The following is a 23,994-nucleotide window of genomic DNA, read 5'->3' on the forward strand; positions in this document are numbered from 1 at the left end:
CATTACAAGCAGACAGATCAACAATACTCTGTGTGTTGTTCCTGATTATTAGTTTTCTTTCTAAAGTACAGGTACATCTGCAGTTTTGACAATTTCTTGTTAAATAGGCAATAAGGTAGAGGTGATTCATGGTGAGGTAATTGCTAATGTTATACAGGCTCCAGAACAAGAGAGGCTGACAATATCCCTCAGAGTATGCGATGATCTAGAACACGACACTAGCAGGAAGACATAGGATCAAAGTTGAAGAACCATTGTTCAAGAACAAAACATAGAAAATTTGATTATTCAATCAAGCATTGAAATACTATACTTGTGAAAGGATTTATTGGCCCTCCAAGATTAATTTCTAAACCTAAGTAGTTTCAACCTGCATAAAATAACTTGTACTGGCACCTGAGAATGATTTCACATCATCAACAGGGAAGAAAACACAGATTTACCGAGCTTCAGGAAATGTTTTTGATCAATGGTGCCAGTGAAGAATCCTCAGAGAATAACAACCAGCAAGTCTTGGGACAATAACCAAATACTGCTATTAAAATTAAGCAATATAGTCCAATGGAGATCTGTGGTGAACATTTAATTGAATAAGTATTAACAGACCAACATGATGACAATGTAGAACAGCCAATACCACTGCTGACGTTGGTACCAGTCAAAAGAACATAAACATGATGGAATTGCTAGAAAAACTCAGCAGTTCTGGCAGCATCTGTGGACAGAAAGCAGAATTAGCATTTCAGGTCCAGTGACCCTTCTTCAGAATGTAATATAAAATAATGGACATGAAGGAATTAATTTCAGCTGCATCAAAAATCCACCCATTCTGATCGGTTACACAGCTCAGATGACCAATGCTACATCCTTTGTCTCTTGCCAAGTATTGTGCTCTCTTCTTTAAGGAGTGCTCCTATTGACTTGTGTTATAAGGATACTAACAGTTGAGGGTCACTGAGACATGGTTACAAGAGGGTTAACAGATTGATCGTGTATGAATATTGGCTTCAGATGCAAATGAGAGGTAACTGTACAGAGAGTAATGAATGGAGCTGTACGGTGTGTAGACATAAAGAGTGTTGTACAGGAGAAGGGTGTCCAAGTTAGAGTGAGGGAATTGGCACATGAATGCGTTTATTATTCACCAGCAACAAATTTCTGTAGTCCTGGAGTTCTACCTTGCATTTTCTCCAGGTTGAAGAAAACACAATTTAGCTGCTCTCTTCCTCAGCCAACTCCATCTATACCAGCTAATTGGAAAGACTTGCCTCTTTATCCTCCTCCCAAGGAAGAGTTCTGTTCTCTGCAACTCCTCAGCTTGCCCAACAGCTAAGAGTTGAAGATTATTATGGTCAGATTTTCAAGGTTTTCTCATCATTCATAACATTGTTGCAGTCTCAAAAATCTAAATGTTGCTGAAACATGCAAAAGTCCTCTTAAACAGAAATCCTTTGCCAAAATCCTGCTACCCATCCCAATCTAATTAATGAAGAAGCTTGCAGACAGATTCTTAATTACATAGCATTGGTAAGGAGGTCAGAAGGCCTACCTAATCAATCAGAAGTCAGGTTCAGGACTTGGGGGCAAAACAAAACGATCATTTTGGAAGTGATTAAAGTGGGAAAATTCTGTTAACTGTTTCTCCATCCACTGATGCTGCCAGATTTATTGAGTATTTGCAGTTTCCTATTTTTATTTCTTGCATGATGCCATGCATTGATGTGCTAAGAATGTACTCTTTATGATCTCAGGTATTTTTACTTGTTTCCCTAGACTGCTTTGCAATTAGATTGGAGAGTATATTTTAAATGAAATTTACCTCCATTAAAATTAAGAGAACTGTGATTGCAAGTGGATTCCTCTCAAGATTTGTGATTTATCATGTGTGTAATATAAAAATGAATGAAGAATAAATTAAACTAATTAATTTTATTTCCTGTGGATTAATGTGGGATCATGCCTCTTCAAGCTGTATATGTGGTAAAAACAATGATTGCAGATGCTGGAAACCAGATTCTGGATCAGTGATGCTGGAAGAGCACAGCAGTTCAGGCAGCATCCAAGGAGCAGCGAAATCGACGTTTCGGGCAAAAGCCCTTCATCAGGAATAAAGGCAGTGAGCCTGAAGGGTGGAGAGATAAACTGCCTTTATTCCTGATGAAGGGCTTTTGCCCGAAACGTCGATTTCGCTGCTCCTTGGATGCTGCCTGAACTGCTGTGCTCTTCCAGCACCACTAATCCAGAAGCTGTATATGTGGTTGAGCTATTGAATGTTAGATAGTATTTTTGGGAGTTCCAAATAAATCCAATTATATGGTGGCTTTCACCTACAAGATGTGACTCACACTGTTGGGTTATCAAGGTTCATCATTTGGCAGAAGATTCACTGCTTGACTAATCCCTGTATGTAGGTGTATATTAAAATTTGCCCGGTATTTTAATGTTTTCTATGGTGAAACATGTCTTCAGAATATTCAACATGGGGTGATAACAATAGCCGATTCTTTCTACCCCAATGACCTAGCGGACAGCAGAAACTGCTGAACCGTATCACAATAATGAATGGTGCTCTTTTGACTTTTTTCACAATAATTCTACTATCAAACAACACCAGATTTAAGTCTAGTGTCTACTTTAAAGTATAGGATAGTTTTGCATGATTTCTGTCCAACTTGCCTAGCTTGGATTTTCCTGATCAGGCCCGAGTTATAAGTTTTCACTTGATCCTTGTTACAGCTTGATAATCATTCATGATGGGACTTAATAATCTTTCTAATCATTCAAATGATCAGAATAAGAAGAAAATCTTGCATTAATGCTGCTATTCATTTAAATAGAAAATTAATGAAAAGGCCACACATACTCTAAATGGAGGTCTTTTAGAAATCTTTCTAGTTTTTTTGATCAATGTCTTCTCCATTCGGACTATGAAGTATTTGAAAACAGAAGCAAGACTTTGAGGGATGCAGAGTAGTCCTGATGAACTAAGATGATCATTTTGCTCCAGTTGGCACGTGCACATGTTCATATGCGGAGAGGTTACCTCAGTTTGACAAGCATAGTACCATGGAAGGTTCCTTTCCCAAGGATTGAATGGGGGGAGGGGGAGCAAGAAAGTAGCAGCATAGTGGTAATGTCATTGTTGAAGAATCGAAAGGCCTAGCTATGTGAGTGTAATACCAACCATGGCCGATGACAAAATTTGAATTTAATCAATAAATCTGGAATTAAAAGAACATCTAACAGCACTGTCAATTGATAAAAAACTGATCTGGTTCACTAATATCTTTTAGGTTGGGAAATTCTGATGTACTTAATTCTGGTGTCCACATGTAAGTCCAGACCCACAGCAATATGTTGGGCTCTTAAAGGGCTCTGAAATGGACCAACAAACCATCCAGTGCTGAGCGGAGGACCCATCTTGATCTCCTCAAAGACTCACAGCATCACAAAAATTAGTCTTCAGCCAATTCAATTTACTCCACGTAACATCAAGAAGCAGCAGAAAGGTACTGGATATTGCTTAAGACAATGGGCCCCTGAACATGAAAAATGTCTAGGTATGTATTGTCCAAAAAATGTGGAACAAATCCAACATGGCCTATTATTTTGAACTCAAGTTCAGTCTTGATTATCAATAAAGCGATGGATTTAAAGGAGGAAATGAATGGTGTAGAAGAGGGGTTAATGGGAAGGAATGTTAAAACACAGTCTGGTCACTGCCACCCCACATGCCCACACCAGCTATATTATGATATAGGCAGCACATTATCTTGATTTTAGTTACTCTTCAGTTATACAGGGCATACATGAGACAACATCTCAAATACTGTGTGCAGTTTTTGTCCCTGTATTTAGGGAAGGATGTAAATGCATTGGAGGTGATTCAGAGGAGGTTTACTACATTGATTCAGTAATGAGTGGGTTGTCTTATGAGGAACAGTTGGACAGACTGGGCTTGTTTCCACTGGAGTTGAGAAAAGTGCGGGTGACTGCTGCGTTTAGTATCTTGTCTGGTCTTAATAAGGTGAATGTGAAAAGGATATTTCATCTTGTGGGTCAGACCAGTACTGGAGGAACAATTTTACAATTAGTGGTTTGTCCTTTTAGGACAGAGACAAGGGACTTGTTTTTTAAAAAGGTTGTGCAACTTTGAAACTCTGTGCCTCAGAAAGATGATGGAGGTTGGATCATTGAATATTTTTAAATTGGTAGTAATTTAATTCCATTGCATAACAAAAATCTAAGCTTAAATCGAGGATTGATAGGAATGTGGAATTTGAAACACAAATAGATCAGCTTTGACCTTATTGAACAGTGGAGTCGACTCAAGGGGCTGAATTTACTCCTACTTCATCTTGTTATTAAGACAGCAGCTTCCAAGCTCCCTAACTTCTACCATCTAGCAGGACAAGGATAGCAGATGCATGGGAATCCCACCACCAGCAAGAACTCCTTCAAGTCGCTCACCATTTTAGCAATGTTGCTGGGTCAAAATCCTGAATTCTGGATTAGAGTGGTGCTGGAAAAGCACAGCAGGTCAGGCAGCATCTGAAGAGCAGGAAAATCGGCATTTCGAGCATAAGCCCTTCATCAGGAATGGAGCAAAATTCCTGAATTCCCTTCCTAACAACTTTGGAGGTTTCCTTACACTCTAAGGGCAGCAATGGTTCAGGAAGGAAACTTTTCACCATTTAATCAAGGGGCAGTTAGGGATGGGCAATAGCTGCTGGCCTAGTCAGTGACACACACATCCCATGAATGATTTAAGGAAAAACACTCCTCTTTCAAATGGCCACCATTATTGAGAGATGCAATATTTTATCCACTGTGCCAGCTTCATCATCTACAAACTATGGCAGAGAGTGGTTGATTGCAAAGATCACCGTAAGTCAACAGAAAAGTCCATGTACCGAGCAGATGTCAGCACAGTGGATCTGAACTGTGTATCCGCAACAGAAGAATATTCCTTCAATAGTCCCATCCTTTAAATTCAATGGTAAGATCATTAAATGAACACTAATGTTCTTCTTGAAGCCAGCTCTATATATGTTGAAACAAAACTACATAAATCAGCTTGAATGGACTGGACACTGTGTAGATGGCCAAAAGCATCACCCCCACTTCCCTCTCCCACCACCGCCCCCACTCCTGTTTTCTCAGTTATCAAAGCGTCAATGTCCCAGAGATGTGGATGAAAGCAGAATCACAGAACAGTTATACTATTGCATTACAGGAGGCCATTCAGCCCATCATGTCAGTGGCAACTCTCCGGCAACTCTCCAAAAGTTTGATTTATTTAGTGTCACTCACCCCCCCTTCTCCCTGAAGCCTTGCATGTTCTCCCCTTTCAGAAAATAATCAATTTTCTTTTACATGCTTCAAATTAACCACAGTCTCAGACAGTGCATTCTAGATCACAACCTTTCCTTCAGTCAAGATTTGGAGTTGCCGGTGTCGGACTGGGGTGTACAAAGTTAAAAATCACACAACACCAGGTTATAGTCCAACAGGTTTATTTGGAAGCACTAGCTTTCGAATTGCTGCTTCTTCATCAGGTGGTTGTGGAGCAGAATCATACGACACAGAATTTATAGCAACAGGATTGCAGTGTCATTGGAATGTAATATTAAACAAATTCCGCTTGAGTCTTTCATTTTTAGAGTAATCGTATTAGTTTTGGTTCCTTCGTATGTAAATCCCAGAACTTTTTTTAAAGTTACATCCTCAAGATAGCTTTAACAATAGGTGCCATCTCAGCTCAGATAATGCATTGAAGATGTGAAGTTAAAGGTCGAGGATGGGCACCTTAACACCTCACTCTAACGCAAACCCACCGATAACCTCACAATGATACACCTCTCTAGCTTCCACCCTAAACACATTAAAACAGCCATCCCCTACAGACAAACCCTATGCATACACAGGATCTGTTCAGATGAGGAGGAACGTGACGGACACTTGGAAGTACTCAAGGATGCCCTCATAAGAACAGGGTACGATGCTCAACTCATCAACCTCCAATTCCAACATGCCACAGCGAGAAACCCTAATGACCTCCTCAGGAGACAGACATGAGCTGCAACCAATAGGGTTTAGAACATAGAACATAGAACATAGAACAATACAGCACAGAACAGGCCCTTCGGCCCACGATGTTGTGTCGAACATTTGTCCTAGCTTAAGCACCCATCCATATACCCATCCAATTGCCACTTAAAGTTCACCAATGATTCTGACTCTGCCACTCCCACAGGCAGCGCATTCCATGCCCCCACCACTCTCTGGGTAAAGAACCTACCCCTGACATCTCCCCTATACCTTCCACCCTTCACCTTAAATTTATGTCACATTGTAACACTCTGTTGTACCCGGGGAAAAAGTTGCTGATTGTCTACTCTATCTATTCCCCTGATCATCTTATACACCTCTATCAAGTCACCCCTCATCCTTCTCCGTTCCAATGAGAAAAGGCCTAGCACGCTCAACCTATCCTCGTACGACCTATTCTCCATTCCAGGCAACATCCTGGTAAATCTTCTCTGCACCCTCTCCAAAGCTTCCACATCTTTCCTAAAGTGAGGCGACCAGAACTGCACACAGTACTCCAAATGTGGCCTAACCAAAGTCCTGTACAGCTGTGACATCACTTCATGACTCTTGAATCCAATCCCTCTGCTAATGAACGCTAATACACCATAAGCCTTCTTACAAGCTCTATCCACCTGAGTGGCAACTTTCAAAGATCTATGAACATAGACCCCAAGATCCCTCTGCTCCTCCACCTTACTAAGAACCCTACCGTTAACCCTGTATTCCGCATTCTTATTTGTCTTTCCAAAATGGACAACCTCACACTTGGCAGGGTTGAATTCCATCTGCCACTCCTCAGCCCAGCTCTGCATCATATCTAAGTCCCTTTGCAGCCGACAAGAGCCCTCCTCACTATCCACAACTCCACCAATCTTCGTATCATCTGCAAATTTACTGACCCACCCTTCGACTCCCTCTTCCAAGTCATTAATAAAAATTACAAACAGCAGAGGACCCAGAACTGATCCCTGCGGAACTCCACTTGTAACTGGGCTCCAGGCTGAATATTTACCATCTACCACCACTCTCTGACTTCGACCGGTTAGCCAGTTTTCTGTCCAACTGGTAAATTTCCCACTATCCTATGCCTCCTGACTTTCCGCATAAGCCTACCATGGGGAACCTCATCAAATGCCTTACTAAAATCCATGTATACTACATCCACTGCTCTACCCTCATCCACATGCTTGGTCACCTCCTCAAAGAATTTGTCCAGTACTTCCCGGGAGCCGAAAAACTACGCCATGTTCTTCGCAGCCTGAAACACATTATCGATGAGGATGAGCACCTTACCAAGACCTTTCCCACACCTCCACTTCTTACCTTTGAACAACCACCAAACTTTAAACAGATCATTGTTCATAGCAAACTGCCTGGCTTTCAGGTAAACATCATACTATCCTGTCATGGCAGATGCTGCAAGACGTGTCAGATTGTTGACATGGACACCACCATTACACGTGGGGACATCACCCACCATGTACATGGTGAGTACTCATGTGACTTGGCCAACGTTGTCTACCTCATACGGTGCAGGCAAGGATGCCCTGAGGCATTGTACATTGGCGAGACTGAGCAGAGGTTGTGGCAACAGATGAATGGACGCCACACAACAATCACGGTGGCACAGTGGTTAGCACTGCTGCCTCACAGCGCCGGAGACCCGGGTTCAATTCCCGCCTCAGGCGACTGACTGTGTGGAGTTTGCACGTTCTCCCCATATCTGCGTGGGTTTCCTCCGGGTGCTCCGGTTTCCTCCCACAGTCTAAAGATGTGCAGTTCAGGTGAATTGGACATGCTAAATTGCCCGTAGTGTTAAGTAAGGGGTAAATGTAGGGGTATGGGTGGGTGGCGCTTCGGCGGGTCGGTGTGGACTTGTTGGGCCGAAGGGCCTGTTTCCACACTGTAATGTAATCTAATCAACAACCAGGAGTGCTCGTTCCCATTCGGGGAACACTTCTGCAGTTCGGGACATTCAGTCTCGGACCTTCAGGTAACCATTCTCCAAGGCGGACTTCGGGACAGGCAACAACACCAAGTGGCCAAGCAGAGGCTGATAGCTAAGTTCAGTACCCATGGGGATGGCCTCAACTGGGACCCTTGGTTCATGTGACACTACAGGTGACTCCACTACACACACACACACACACACTGTCTCCCTGCACATACACACATAAAAGTATTGTCGGGCAAATTTTTATTTTCAGGATTACATTTTATTTTTTGCTCAAAAACTGCATAAATCCATGTAAAATTCTGTAAATCCCACTTTAGAAATAGAATCAGTCTGACCTAACATTGGGACGCAGACAGACTTTAGCTTCACATCTTCAATGCATTATCTGAGATGAGATGGCACCTATTGTTAAAAGCTATCTCAAGAATGTAACTTTAAAAAAGTTCTGGGATTTATATATGAAGGAACCAAAACTAATATGAACACTGTAAAAGATGAAAAACTGAACTAAATTGGTTTAATATTACATTCTAATGACACTGCAATCCTGTTGCTATACATTTTGTATCTATGATTCTGCTGCACAACCACCCAATGAAGAAGCAGCGCTTTGAAAGCTAGTGCCTTCAAATTAACCTGTTGGACTATGACCTAGTGTTGTGTGATTTTTAACTTTCCTTGTGTCCTTTGCTTCTTTTGCTAATAACCTTTTTAAACCAGCAGCCTCTTGTACTTAATCCTCCACCATTTTGTGCAGTTTCTTCCCATGTATCTCTGTCTAAACCCCTTATCGTTTTATAGAGTCATAGAGATGTACAGCATGGAAACAGACCCTTCGGTCCAACTCGTCCATGCCGACCAGATATCCCAACCCAATCTAGTCCCATCTGCCAGCATCTGACCCATATCCCTCCAAAGCCTTCCTATTCATATGCCCATCCAAATGCCTCTTAAATGTTGCAAATGTACCAACCTCCACCACTTCCTCTGGCAGCTCATTCCATACACGTACCACCCTCTGCGTGAAAAAGTTGCCCCTTAGGTCTCTTTCCCCTCTCACCTTAAACCTATGCCCTCTATGTCTGGACACTCCAACCCCAGGGAAAAGACTTTGTCTATTTACCCTATCCATGCTCCTCATAATTTTGTAGACCTCTATGAGGTCACCCCTCAGCCTCCAACGCCAAAGGGAAAACAGCCCCAGCCTGTTCAGCCTCTCCCTATAGCTCAAATCCTCCAACCCTGGCAACATCCTTGTAAATCTTTTCTGAACCCTTTCAAGTTTCACAACATCTTTCCGATAGGAAGGAGACCAGAATTGCACGCAATATTCCAACGGTGACCTAACCAATGTCCTGTACAGCTGCAACATGACCTCCCAATGCCTGTACTCAATACTCTGACCAATAAAAGTTTGATGACTTTGATCAAATATCCTGAGGAAAACAATCCCAACCTCTTCAGACTCTCAACATGACTGAATTTCCATGTGCCTAGAATCATTTTCATGCATTTTCTTTGACAATCACTTGAAAAACTTCATATCTTCCCTAAAGTGCAGCAAATTCTTAAATTAAGGCCGAACTAGAGTTCCACATGAGTTTAACATCATTCCCTTGCTGTATATCCTAAGTCTGTATTAAGAAATCTAAGATGCTCTGTCAGAATCCTGGAATTCCCTCCCTAAGGACATTGTGGGTCAACTACAGCACATGGATTGCAGCAGTTCAAGAAGGCAGCTCACCACCATCTTCAAGGGCAACGATGGACAGGCAATCAATACTGGTCAGCCAGCAATACAAACTCTTCATGGCTGAATTAAGAAAAAGTTATTTATTTACACAGGACAGGCAGTCTGCTAATTTCAGTACCTGACCACCTTGTATATCATGAGAATCAACTCAGGGATTGTTGGAACTCTAGTAGCTAGTCTTCCAGACTATTTTATGTACACCTGCTGCCCCCTGACCCCTCCACCCCCACCACCTCACCAAAACCTGCACATTACTAATGTGAAATCCAGCTCAAAGAGAAAACAGATTGAGTCAAAAAGGGGATCACAAAAATGTTTTGAGAGGAGAAAAAAAAAACGATACTGTTAGGTGAAGGTCAGTTTTTCAGCTTGGCAGCCAAGGAGACAGAAAAAAAGGATGTGTTGTATAAATGGACTCAAGAGGTCTTAAAGCTGGAACATTGTGTGAATTACTCAGAGATGCTAAAGAGCTGGGTGTTTTCATAGAAGTGGCCACAGTTGACTGGGGTGTTACTTCGTGGTCAAGTTAAAAAGAACTCTAAAGAGTTACATTATCAGGATTATTGTGACTTCAGGGAGAAAGTCTTCATTAAAGTGTGTCTTGTGACACAAAGCATACCATGAAATTTAAAGGTGAAAGTTGTTGTCAGGTACACGTACCAGACTATCTACCGTTAATAAAGAATAGTGAACTATGTGTAGCAAGATAATGTTATATTTGTGCAAGTAACGATGCAAATGCTTGTATTTGCGTAAGATACATTTTTCTAGAACTCATTAAAGTAAAAATTATACCTTTGTTTGAAATATGATTTGCCAGTTAATTCATTATTAGTATTACTTTTTAATCTGTATTAAAGTAAATGCTATAAAAATGTAGAATCTTGTTGGAAATTTGTTTATTTGGAAGTCATTCAATAAATTTAGTTATTTTCTTTTATGTTTTCTCCATGGGGAGTGTAACAATGTCTCATGTTTCTATTTATAAAGTTAAAGGTTACCGTAAGCTTTTCTAATGGCCTTCACAATTTCCCACATATCTGCAAAGGCTTAGACTTGTATACCCTCCCAGGTTTTTCAGTTCCTGCCCCTGCTGATTGAAATCGAAAATTGTGGATCACAGCTACTTATTTTGAAAGGATGGAAAGGTTCAGAGTGGTCTCACAAAGTGACAGAAGAAACGCTGAATCCATTAAGCTAGAAATTTAAAAAAAGTTCTAAAAATTCTGTTCCCCTCTTCAGGGTTTCTTCAAGTTGCAGCTTCCAAAATAAAGATCCTCCACCATAAATCAATTAAACTAGCAACAAGTATACCTCTTATCTAGTTACTCTTGATGAATTATGAGCTGGTGTCATGAACTTGACATTTTAACACCAGTCATGCTTATTTTAATGTATTCAGCATCCCTTACGATCATTGGTAATGACACATTATTACTATTAACATTAAACTATGACAGTAACAGGAACACAGTACAGAAACATAAGTCCCAGTCCAAAATGCAGCTAAAAATGGCAATTTAGTTAAAATTGCAGTCTAAAAAATTGTTTTAAAAATATAAACTCTGGATTGTTACCTCTATTGGTATATATTTCGACTTGTATCTTGCAAATACATTCCTTAAGTAAAACTACATAAAATGTGCACTGAAGAATAATGAGAACATTCGTAGTTGTAAGTAAAACATAAACTGGCATCAATATTCCTATATTGAACGAATTAAAATAATTCATTACCTTCCAAAATTAGCTGGAAGAAATTCCAGAAATGCATCATTTAGGTAGAGTTGCATTAAGTTCAACAGCTGGGTGAATCCATCTGGAAGTCTGAAACAGTTGCAAAAAAAAGAGATCTTTTACTTATTGTTGATAAAAAAACCTGAGATTTTAAAAATCCTATTATGATAAACTATTGTCCTTTACTGCCCTTAATGACATTGTATTAAATTAGGTAGCTTTGTGATCTTTATAGTGAATCTTTTGACTTCTGAAATCCAGAGTTTCCTTTTTTGTTCCCTATTGTTTGGCAGCATGGAATGAGGGTATTGCTGATATGACAACATATTTAGTTGAAAGAATATGCATATTCATTGTGCCTGTTTCAGCTCAACAAAAGAAGTGACAGCCATTTTTGTGGTTCATTTCAGATGACAATACCTTGGCTAGAGTCAACATACCTGCTTTAAATGTAATGTAAGACTGATAAATAACAATCAGTACAAAGAACAATACAGCACAGGAACAAGCCCTATTAGTCATCATCTAATTGGTGCATTTTCTATGTTGAAACTTTATTGCTGGAACAGCACAGCAGGTCAGGCAGCATCCAGGGAACAGGAGATTCGACGTTTCGGGCACAGGCCCTTCTTCAGGAATGAGCAGAGAGTGTTCAGCAGGAGAAGATAAAAGGTAGGGAGGAGGGACTTGGAGGAGGGGCGTAGGAAATGTGATAGGTGGAAAGAGGTCAAGGTGAGGGTGATAGGTCGGAGTAGGATGGAGGCGGAGAGGTCAAGAAGAAGACTGCAGGTCAGGAAGGCGGTGCCGGGCTGGAGGGATCCGGCTGAGACAAGGTGGGGGGAGGGGGGATGAAGAAACTGGTGAAGTCCAAGTTCATCCCCTGCGGTTGGAGGGTTCCCAGTCGGAAGATAAGATGCTCCTCCTCCGACCGTCGGGTTGTTGTGGTTTGGCGGTGGATGAGTCCAATGACCTGCATATCCTCGGTGGAGTGGGAGGGGGAGTTGAAATGCTGTGCTACAGGTTGGTTGGGTTGGTTCGTCCGGGTGGCCCAGAGGTGCTCTCTGAATCGCTCCGCAAGTAGGCGGCCTGTCTCCCCAATATAGAGGAGGCCACACCGGCTGCAGCGGATGCAGTAGATGATGTGGGTGGAGGTGCAGGTGAATCTGTGGCGGATATGGAAGTTTCCTTTGGGGCCTTGGAGAGAAGTGAGGGGGGAGGTGTGGGCGCAAGTGTTGCACCTCCTGCGGTTGCAAGGGAAGGTGCCGGGAGTGGAGGTTGGGTCGGTGGGGGGTGTGGATCTGACAAGGGAGTCGCGGAGGGAGTGGTCTCTACGGAAAGCTGATAGGGGAGGGGAGGGAAATATATCCTTGGTGCTGGGGTCTGTTTGGAGGTGGCGGAAGTGACGGCGGATGATGCGCTGTACATGGAGATTGGTGGGGTGGTAGGTGAGGACCAGTGGGGTTCTGTCCTGGTGGCGGTTGGAGGGGCGGGGCTCAAGGGCGGAGGAGCGGGAAGTGGAGGAGATGCGGTGGAGGGCACCGTCGACCACGTTGGGGGGGAAATTGCGGTCCTTGAAGAAGGAGGCCATCTGTGTTGTACGTATTTTGAACTGGTCCTCCTGGGAGCAGATGCGGCGGAGCCGAAGGAATTGGGAGAATGGGATGGCGTTTTTACAGGGGGCAGGATGGGAGGAGGTGTAGTCCAGGTAGCTGTGGGAGTCGGTTGGTTTGTAGTAGATGTCCGTGTTGATTCGGTCGCCTGAGATAGAAACAGAAAGGTCTAGGAAGGGGAGGGAGGAGTCCGAGACTGTCCAGGTGAATTTGAGGTCGGGGTGGAAGGTGTTAGTGTAGTGGATGAACTGTTCAACCTCCTCGTGGGAGCACGAGGTAGCGCCGATACAGTCATCAATGTAGCGAAGAAAAAGATGGGGGGTGGGGCCAGTGTAGTTGCGGAAGATGGATTGTTCCACATACCCTACGAAGAGGCAGGCATAGCTGGGGCCCATGCGGGTGCCCATGGCTACTCCTTTTGTTTGGAGAAAGTGGGAGGATTGGAAAGAAAAGTTGTTCAGGGTGAGGACCAGTTCGGTCAGTCGAAGGAGGGTGTCGGTGGAAGGGTACTGGGTGGTACGGCGGGAAAGGAAGAAGCGGAGTACTTTGAGTCTGGCAATGCCTTTACCAATTAGAACTCACATGTCAACCCATCAGTAGTTCTCATACCGTATAAAACAGTTAATTTCCCTTTACATTGACATTTGTGAGAATTGTCCAGATGAATGCAAGATAAAGCCTTCAGAAAATGCTTTCTCATCAATATTTTCCTATTATAAAATTGGTCAGCAGCCAATCTTGCAAACCAAGACAAAAACAGTTTACAACTCAAACAAATGAATGTATGTTCAATATTTCTGACATTTATGCTCTGAAAAGAATCGAATATGTCATTGTATTGAAGTAGGATCTAGGTTTTGTATTTTTCTATACATTTGTTGCTGTTGTGCAGAGGAAGGTTAATACTATATACTGAAGCACTTTCCATTTCCATTGCTTTTAATATCAATTCAACAACCACTTATGTGAAGATGCTGGTTTTGCACTGGGGTGGACAAAGTTAAAAATGACACAACACCAGGTTAAAGTCCAACAGGTTTATTTGAAAGTACAAACTTTCGGAGCGCTGCTATTTTGTCCGGTAGCTAGTGGGGGAGGATCGTAGGCCACAGAATTTATGGAGGATCATCAAACACAGTATTTATCACAAAAGACAAAGGAGTACCGCTCCAAAAGCTTGTACTTTCAAATAAATCTGTTGGACTATAACCTGGTGTTGTGTCATTTTTAACTTTAACAACCACCGAGAGACAGTGCAACTTGCATGGAGAATAAACTTTGAGTGCTGTGTCCCCAAAAAATAAATGGTACTGATATAGTAGCATTTCCTATAGGAGCTGAAAAATTAATTCTAAGTACCAATTTTGGGGACTTTGAAAACATGCACAAAGCAAGTGGGTTAAAAATGGAAAAACACATTTCACATAATGCATATAAAATCGTGGTGAAGAATTTTGTCCAGTCAGTCCAGACTAATTTCAAATTCAAAGCCAAAGATAAAAACATCTGCTACCCCACTGCATGTTCCCACACAGACGGCTCTCAACATTTTAAATTTTCATACCACTGAGGCCATGAAGGATAGTTTTAGGTCAGTAATATGAACTATTATAATGAGTTCAGATAATTTCAGAAATTCTTCATAAAGTCCGAGACCTGCCTTTCAGAACTTGGTTCATCCTACAAACATGCTGAAAATAGAGCTGGATATGTAAGTAGCTCTGTATTTCATCACTGTGCATAGATCTTATTCAGTGCTTATGTTAGAGATTTTTACTTTGTTCTTCAGCTTTTACAAAGGTTTAAACCAAAGCCAGCAGCAGGACATTTCAAATAGTTAAAACAAAGTTGAAAGATCATCTTGTAAAAACTCAATTTACCTAACATTTTAATTTTCTGTCTGTCTCCCACTATGACGGTCTTCAGCACTATCTCAACAAAATTCAATGTAATTTCAGGGAATAGCGTTTCATCTTTTGGTTAAAGTTAAAAATCACACAACACTAGTGCTTCCAAATAAACCTGTTGGACTATAACCTGGTGTTGTGTGATTTTTAACTTTATACACCCCAGTCCAAGACCAGCTCCTCCACATCTTTTAGTTAGGCACCTTAACAGCCTTCCAAAATCAACAATAATCTCAGAACATAATCTCTGATTCTAATTCCCTCCCTAACGGCATTGTGGGTCAATGTACAGCAGGTGGACTGCACAGAAATTTAAGAAAACAGCTCCACCTTCTCAAACGAAAATTAGGGATGGGCAACGCTGACATCCCACAAATGAATATAGAAAATATAGGTTTTCAGACAACGCCTTTTAGGTATGGATGCCATTACACATTTTACAGTTTGTAGGATTGAGCAAATATCCCGATCATCTAAAATACTGGATAACACCCTGGACTTCTCAAAACTTTTAAAAAGTAAAGGCAACATCTAGGCTGAGCTCTGGGGAAAATACACAAACACAGAGTGGCTGTATGGAAGCATTGTTCAGCCAGAAATTCCAATTTACACGTCCACTCTATGAGAACAATTAACAAAACTTAACATTCTAAACTGAAACAAACGTTTACACCTCAGGCTACCTAGCCGAGTTAAAAACCACATAACACCAGGTTATAGTCCAACAGGCTATTTGGAAGCATGAGCTTTAGGAGCGCTGCTCCTTCTTCCAAACCAAGAGAACCAATGGCAAGAATTCAACAACCAGTTGTACTTCAAAATCATGTTATCCTCAGTGGTGAGCGTCAACTTCTGAGACACCAAAATTTCTGACCCAGCTAGCAGGGAAGGGAAGGCGGGTGGTTACAATGCATGGTATCCCAAAGGTAGGAAGTCTGATTAAAGTTTCCGTGATTAAAACTACTAATTAGGTTCTAATAGTGTTTCAGGTGTGTTTAATTTAAATGTATTTAATCACTGTCCTCTGTATAATTTTAAAAAGCACACAACACCAGGTTATAATCCAACAGGTTTAATTGGAAGCACTAGCTTTCGGAGAGCTTCATCAGGTGGTTGCATCTCTACATCATGACTCTGTATAATTGATAGTACAAATTTCATTGTTTAGTACTTTTACCTATATTTCTTGTATTATACTTACCTTTTTGCATATAGATAAATGCAGAGATTCTTTTGCCATGAAAAACCTGTCTACTGGCTTCTACGTTTCACATTCCCTAAATAAGTAGGTGAATCAAATCACCTAAAGTCAGCAAATTAGCAATTGCAAACTCGAACTCTACAAGTTACACATTATTTTACATCTTCCTTTTTCTCTGCTTATCCTATGGTCATCTCCTTTTACCTTGCAACATCACTGTTATCATTTAAACACCTGTGTTCCGTCCTTCTCTTTTGCTCCATCTCCCTCATTCCCTTTAAAACCCATTACTTCAGAAAACAGGTGAAGCTGTGATGGGTAGGTTGACCTTCTTTAGCGCTGTGAAAATTCGGTGATTCTGTGAACCCTAAATTTTCCACTTCTGATAAAAGATTATCAAACTGTAACATTAACTTTTGCTCTCTCCACAGATGCTGACTGACCTGTTGAATATTTCCAGTATTTCCTTTGTTCCTGAGGCTTTATGGAAATTTCAGGGACAATCTTGGTATTTAAAAAAATTCAGATCGCACTAAAGGAGACAGGTGGAAAATCAGGAGGACTCAGAAATGCTGCCTCCTATCCCGATGATAAGGCAAATGGAATTCCTACTGGACACCAGGAGGTATGGGAGTTCTGTCTGCCCCAGGTCTAAGTGTGACATAAGCAAGAGGTATGGGGACTGCATTCCTCTCTGGAATTGCCACAGCATGTAAATCCTGGATACCTACTTTGGCTGGGGTGTTTGTCTGGAGCATCACAGAAGATTAAAGGTGACATCTCAAGTGCAAGAGTGAAATAATTTTCTATGATGTTCAATTTTCTTCACACCTTATGACAGCCAGAACAACATTCTCAATGCAGCCTGAGGTGTTAGCAGTAACAATATTTGATGGTTACCAACTTGATTGTTTAGAATTTATTACATTTATTGACATGCAAACCCATTAAAACTAAGTATTGATGAAGAGATTGATAAACCCGAAGTAGCGTTTGTATGGGACCCATACATAGTGCTAAAATAAAATTGGAGGAAGCTTGGTAGAAATCCTAGACATAAAAAACAAGGACCTCCAACCTAAGATGCTGTAATTGGTCAGGAGAAGCTTGAAGTAAATTTCAGGTGATTTTATTTTCCACAATAATATTACAATAGTACATTGTGTTATTATTTACGTAAACCCCAGAAGTTCCATATTATCCAGAAACTCTGAATACTATGCACACTTGTTTTAACAGAATCAGTCAACTCTAGAAATCAGTTTGAAATTTGTACAGAGGAACTGGAGTAGGCCATTCAATGAGATTATGGCTGATCTGTGGCCTAACTCATTATACCTGCTTTTGGCCCATATCCCTGTTTACCTACATTTGACAAAAAAATTCTCTCTCTCAGATTTAAAATTAATAACTGATCTAGCAGCTACCGTCTTTGCCCATTAATACTTTAAAGACTTTGATTAGATCACCCCTTAACCTTCTAAATTCTAAAGAAAGCAGATCTAATTTGTATAGTGTCTCCTCATAACATAACCCCTGAAGTCCAGGTACCATTTTTGTATACTAATGTCATACTTCCCCTCTAAGACCAATCCTTCCTAAAGTGTCCTGCTCATAGTACTCCAAGTGGGATCCAAGGAGGCTTTTGCAGGCTTGTACTCCAATCCTCTAGATATAAATGACCAGGATTCCATTAGCTTTGTTGATTATTTTCTGCATCTGCTCATGGCCTTTGGCTGGTCTTTGTATCGTTCCCATTCAGCAGGATCTGTGCCATTTATTACATCTTTTACAAAAGCCTTTTCATTTAGTTTTATATTGCCCCTTGTATCTTCAGTTGTCCATGGCTGAGTATTTCTGTGAAATGGAGCATTTTCCTTTCAGAGGCATAACCTTGTCCTGCATAGTGTTCAATGTTTCTTTAAACATCCTGCACTGTTCTCTAGTTGCTTTACCTATTAGCAGATTTTCTGAGTTTAGTATGGACAGTCTGTCTCATCTTGTTAAAGTCAGCTTTACCAAGTTAATCATTGTTTTAAGTGTGTCCAATAGAAAGGCTGCAGTATGTTCTTTCTTGATTATATATTTTTAGAGATGTGTATCTTGATTAAATCTAAAATATAAGTCATAACTATTATTTAACCTGGGGCAGTGTTTTGTAGAGGAATAAGATGGTGTTATTTTCTGGGTCTGTAGATTGTGAAGGAGCAAAAATAGCCGTTAGTACAGTGATATGAACTTCTTGTCAGATGTGTGAGTTTAAAAAGAGTTAAAGGGTTACTGCGGATTATATCTGCCATAAATGTTGTTGGATGTGAATATTATCAGATCGAGTGGATCGGTTGGAGAGACAGTTAGAAGCAATGAGGAATTTGCAACAGCAACACTGTGTGATGGATGGCAGTTATTGGAAGGGGGGGAGGGTAGTCTCAGATACAGGCACATAGATGGGTTAGCTCCAGGAAAGGTAAGAGAGGTAGGCACCTAGGGCAGGAGTCTTTTGTGGATATACCCATTTCAAACAGGTATGCTGTTTTGGAAAATGTAGGGGGTGATGGACTCTCAGGGGAATGTAGCATGAACAGCCAAGTTTCTGGTATTGAGACTGGCTCTAATGCAATGAGGGGTATGTCGGCTTCGAAGATATCAATTGTGTTAGGGGATTCTGTAGTCTGAGGTACAGACAGACGTTTCTGTGGCCAGCAGCGACAAAGCAGAATGGTATGTTGCTTCCCTGGTGCCAGGATCAAGGATGTCTCAGAGAGCGTGCAGAATGTTCTCACAGGGGAGAGGGGCCAGCAGGAGGTCATTGTCCACATTGGAACCAATGATATAGGAAGAGAAAAGGTTGAGATTCTGAATGGAAATTACACAGAGTTAGGCAGAAATTTAAAAAGGAGGTCCTCAAGAGTAGTGATATCTGGATTACTCCCAGTGCTACAAGCTAGTGAGGGCAGGAATAGGAGGACAGAGCAGATGAATGCATAGCTGAGGAACTGGTGTATGGGAGAAGGATTCACATTTTTGGATCATTGGAATCTCTTTTGGGGTAGAAATGACCTGTACAAGAAGGACGGATTGCACCTAAATGGGAAGGGGACTAATATACTGGCAGGGAAATTAGCTAGAACTGCTTGGGAGGATTTAAACGAGTAAGGTGGGGGGTGGTTTGGGGGGTGGGACCCAGAGAGATAGTGAGGGAAGAGATCAATCTGAGACTGGTACAGTTGAGAACAGAAGTGAGTCAAACAGTCAGGGCAGGCAGGGACAAGGTAGGACTAATAAATTAAACTGCATTTATTTCAATGCAAGGGGCCTAACAGGGAAGGCAGATGAACTCAGGGCATGGTTAGGAATATGGGACTGGGATATCATAGCAATTACAGAAACATGGCTCAGGGATGGGCAGGACTGGCAGCTTAATGTTCCAGGATACAAATGCGACAGGAAGGATAGAAAGGGAGGCAAGAGAGGAGGGGGAGTGGCATTACAGCTGTGCTGAGGGAGAATATTCGCAGAAATACAACCAGGGAAGTTATTTGGGTGGAACTGAGAAATAAGGAAAAGATTGAGATTGTATTATAGACCCCTTAATAGTCAAAGGGAAATTGAGAAACATACTTGGAAGGAGATATCAGCTATCTGTAAGACTCAAAGGGTGGTTAGGATAGGTGAGTTTAACTTTCCAAACATAGACTGGGACTGCCATAGTGTTAAAGGTGTAGATGGAGAGGAATTTGTTAAGTTGTGACAATTTTCTGATTCAGTACGTGGATGTACCTACTAGAGAAGGTGCAAAACTTGACCTACTCTTGGGAAATAAGGCAGGGAGGTGACTGAGGTGTTAGTGGGGGAACACTTTGGGGCCAGCAACCATAATTCTATTAGATTTAAAATAATGATGGAAAAGGATAGACCAGATCTAAAAGTTGAAGTTCTAAGTTGGAGAAAGGCCAATTTTGACGGCATTAGGCAAGAGCTTTCGAAAGCTGATTAGGGGCATATGTTTGCAGGTAAAGGGACAGCTGGAAAATAGGAAGCCTTCAGAAATGAAATAACAAGAATCCAGAAAAAGTATATTCCTGTCAGGGTGAAAGAAAAGGCTGGTAGGTATAGAGAATGCTGGATGACTAAAGAAATTGAGAGGTATAGTTAGTAAGTTTGCAGATGACACCAAAATTGGAGGTGTAGTGGACAGTGAAGAAGGTTACCACAGAGTACAATGGGATTTTGGTCAGATGAGCCAAATGGCTGAGGGGTGGCAGATGAAGTTCAATTTAGATAAATGTGAGGTGCTGCATCTTGGGAAAGAAAATCAGACCAGGACCTATTCACTTAATGGTAAGGTATTGGGAGTGTTGCTGAACAAAGAGAACTTGGAGTGCAGGTTTAATTCCTTGAAAGTGGAGTTGCAGGTAGATAGGATAGTGAAGAAGGCATTTCCTATGCTTTGCTTTATCGGTCAGAGCATTGAGTAAAGGAATTGGGAGGTCATGTTGTGACTGTACAGGACATTGGTTAGGTCACTTTTGGAATATTGTGTGCAATTCTGGTCTTCCTCCTATCGGAAGGATGTTGTGAAACTTGCAAGAGTTCAGAAAAGATTTACAAGGATGTTGTCAGGATTGGAGGATTTAAGCTAAAGGGAGAAACTGAATAGGCTGGGGGTGTTTTCCCTGGAGCGTCGGACAAGGTCTCTTCCCTGGGGTTGGGGGAGTCCAGAACTAGAGGGCATAAGTTTAGGGTGAGAAGGCAAAAATTTAAAAGAGACCTAAAGGGGCAACGTTTTCGCACAGAGGGTGGTGCATCTATGGAATTAGCTGCCAGAAGAAGTGGTGGTGGCTGGTACAATTACAGCATTTAAAAGATATCTGGATGGGTGTATGAATAGGAAGGATTTAGTGGGCCAAGTGCTGGCAATGTGACTAGATTAGGATAGGCTATCTGGTTGGCTTGGACAAGTTGGACTGAAGGGTCTGTTTCCATGCTGTACATCTCTATGACTCTATAACTCTAAATTAGCTGTTGTCCCACTAGCAACTACGACAATCATGGCTGGAGTCCATGAAACCTGTCTGAGAGACTTTGGTGGCTATTTTCCAACAAGCAGGCCATTGGAAGCAAGAGGTAATCTGAATTCGCCAAGCATCTGCTCTGATTTCTATTTTGAGTTTTTTTATGTCTAGCTTGTTTGGTAGGATAGGAGACTGAATACTAATATGGTGAGGTGGGCTGGTAACTAGGCACTTAACAAGCAATAATCCTTCTTAAGTAGTAACAACCATTGACTAAAGGGAAACTTGCTTCTAATGTTGAGATCAACTTTTCCAACTTTCCTAGTAATTCTGTCACAAATCACTCCTGTAAGATTCCACCCATTTTGAGGGAGAGGGTGAGAGGGAGAGAGACAGAGAGAATGGGCAAAAGTGAAACAATGGGAGAGAGTGAATGTGTCAGAGAGAGTTTGTGTATACATGAAGGATTTTGTGTGTGGCAAGGAATGTAATGAGGGGTATGTGTGTTTGTGGGAGGGGACAGTGAATGAGTGGGGGTGTGTGAGTATGTCTGTGGTGATGGAATGAGTGAGGTGGGGTATACTTGTGAAAAGGAGAGAGGCAGTGTGGGCGTGTGCATGTGTGGGCGAACCGTGAGTGTGTGAAAGTGGGAGTATGTGTGAACACTGAAACTGAATGAGCCAGACACACCCACCTTTTCCATCCTCCTGCTGTTCCTTGCTGCAAATATCTACCCAGGGAGCAGGCTGGCAGAGAAGAAAAACCCAGATTGAAAGGCTATCTGCTTCTGACCCTGAACTCTGCTGAGAGTATCTTGGAGTGCTTGCTACCAGATGTAAATGCAAAGTCAGTATTACTAAAACCTAATCTGTTTCCTTCTAGCTGTGCTTCTGAACTGAAAAGGCAAAATAAGCTTTTGTTAGACAGCTCTGCTTGGCACTTTTAAATTGTAATTTTGATCAATTGCTCTTATGTAAATAATCAAATTATTGGTTTGGAATCATTTTTAAATTCATATTTACTATTATGCCACAACTTATCTTTATGAAATATGTTTACCACTCCTTGGTAACTGAGAAAACAATGGGAACAATGAAAAAAATGGGAGACCTGTAACTCCCATTTGAAAAGGTTGGATAAGCCTGATTTAAAATAGATTGGTCAAACATTTTTGAAGTCTAAAGTAAATTGGCTCAAATTTGCCTACATTGACTTCTATTTGTCATTTTTTCCCATTCATTCAGCTGATTAATCACTAATTTTGTGCTTCCATCTAAACTGCTTACAATGTCATTGCCAAACTTTGATAAGTAACTTTGTATCACATCTTGTGTCATTAATATAATGACCAGCTGAGACTGCTATGGGAAGCCATAAATCAAACCCTGTATATTAGAATACCTATCTGTAGCATCAGTTATCAGCTATTCAGTCACTTTCCAGGTTAGTATGTTGCCTTCAATTTTAAAGCACTATTGAACAGGTCCATAGTTTTATTGATCAATAAAGATAGTGTCGATAATATTTAAATACCTCATCACTACGACAATAATAATTTAACATTCTAAAAGCTATTCTTGAATATTCCATAGCCTCACATCAGTACAATCTTTTGTCGAAATTTCCTGTAGGGTGGAGACATGAAAAGGTATTGAGTGATGACAAAATAACATCACACAAGGAACTGATTCTTTACTAACTCACTTGGAAATGGGATTAACACTGGCTTCAATAACGGATAAGTATTTACAGCACTTAATATTTTCTGGGAAATCTTGAATACCTGCCAAAAAAAAAGAAAAATATCAGAATCTGAAAACAATATTAATTTAAAGAAAGGTATAATTGTGTTTTAACAATTTCATTTTATCAATATTTTTTCAAACACAAGACATAGACATAGTCACACTGTTAGTCCTCCCATTAAGGATAAATTTAAAGGCCTCATGGCAACATGTTTTATGTTACTTCTTCTCATCCCTTCTCCTCTAGCAGCTTTCAGTACCTTAATGATGTACAATGCTTTTCATGTCTGGACCTACTTAGTAGTATTTGCAAACATCTCATCACAGCTCAATCCAATTCTACTCATCTGATGCACACATACATTCTAGCATAGGCTGAAGGTTAGTGATCAGCAGCAGTAACAAACTGAATTTCTCTCTGACACTTCAGCTAACATTAGATTCCCTTACTGTACCGCAGCTAACCAGTCAAACTCAGTACAGGGGTCAAACCGAAGACCTTTTATTCTGTATAAATCAGTCAAAATAATGTGATATCTTAATTCTGTGATCCATTGGAGTGTGTGATTACTTTTAGAGGTGGGGTTACATTAAACATGCTGCTTCCATTTAATTTAGCAGAACCAATGTTTGCTTATTATTTTATCCTTGATAAATTACAGTTTAAAAGGCTTCCAACATGTCACTTTGTGATTTAACAGGTGTTATGAGGACTAGCATTTTTGCAAGTGCTTGATGCTGATCTAGGTCCGACTCCCACAGCACAGTTCATCAACTTCACAAATACCTTCCACCCTGACCTCAAGTTCACCTAGACTATCTAAGACACCTCCTTCCCCTGCCTGGACCTCTCCATCTCCATTTCCGGTGACCAACTCAACACGGACATCCACTGTAAACCCACCAACTCCCACAGCAACCTGGACTACATATCCTCCCACCACTCCCTCCTGTAAAAATGCTATCCCTTATTCCC

The 23,994-nt window shown here is 41.2% G+C and overlaps 1 protein-coding gene across 13 annotated transcripts in view; it reads right to left on the minus strand.

The window, feature by feature from the left end:
* Window positions 1-23,994, minus strand: part of lrrc7 (leucine rich repeat containing 7) — a 688,069-nt gene that overhangs the window by 314,211 nt on the left and 349,864 nt on the right. For all 13 annotated transcript variants that reach the window (XM_087990651.1, XM_087990652.1, XM_087990653.1 and 10 more), the window contains 2 exons: window positions 22,978-23,056; window positions 11,541-11,630 (listed from right to left, as the gene is read on the minus strand). In XM_087990651.1, coding sequence (XP_087846777.1) covers window positions 11,541-11,630; window positions 22,978-23,056 — 169 coding nt within the window. The remainder of the gene's footprint in view (window positions 1-11,540; window positions 11,631-22,977; window positions 23,057-23,994) is intronic.

The sequence above is a fragment of the Chiloscyllium plagiosum genome, unplaced genomic scaffold (genome assembly GCF_037043375.1).
Source record: "Chiloscyllium plagiosum isolate Xiang-an unplaced genomic scaffold, Cpla_swu_hap1 HiC_scaffold_9, whole genome shotgun sequence".
NCBI lineage: Eukaryota > Metazoa > Chordata > Chondrichthyes > Orectolobiformes > Hemiscylliidae > Chiloscyllium > Chiloscyllium plagiosum.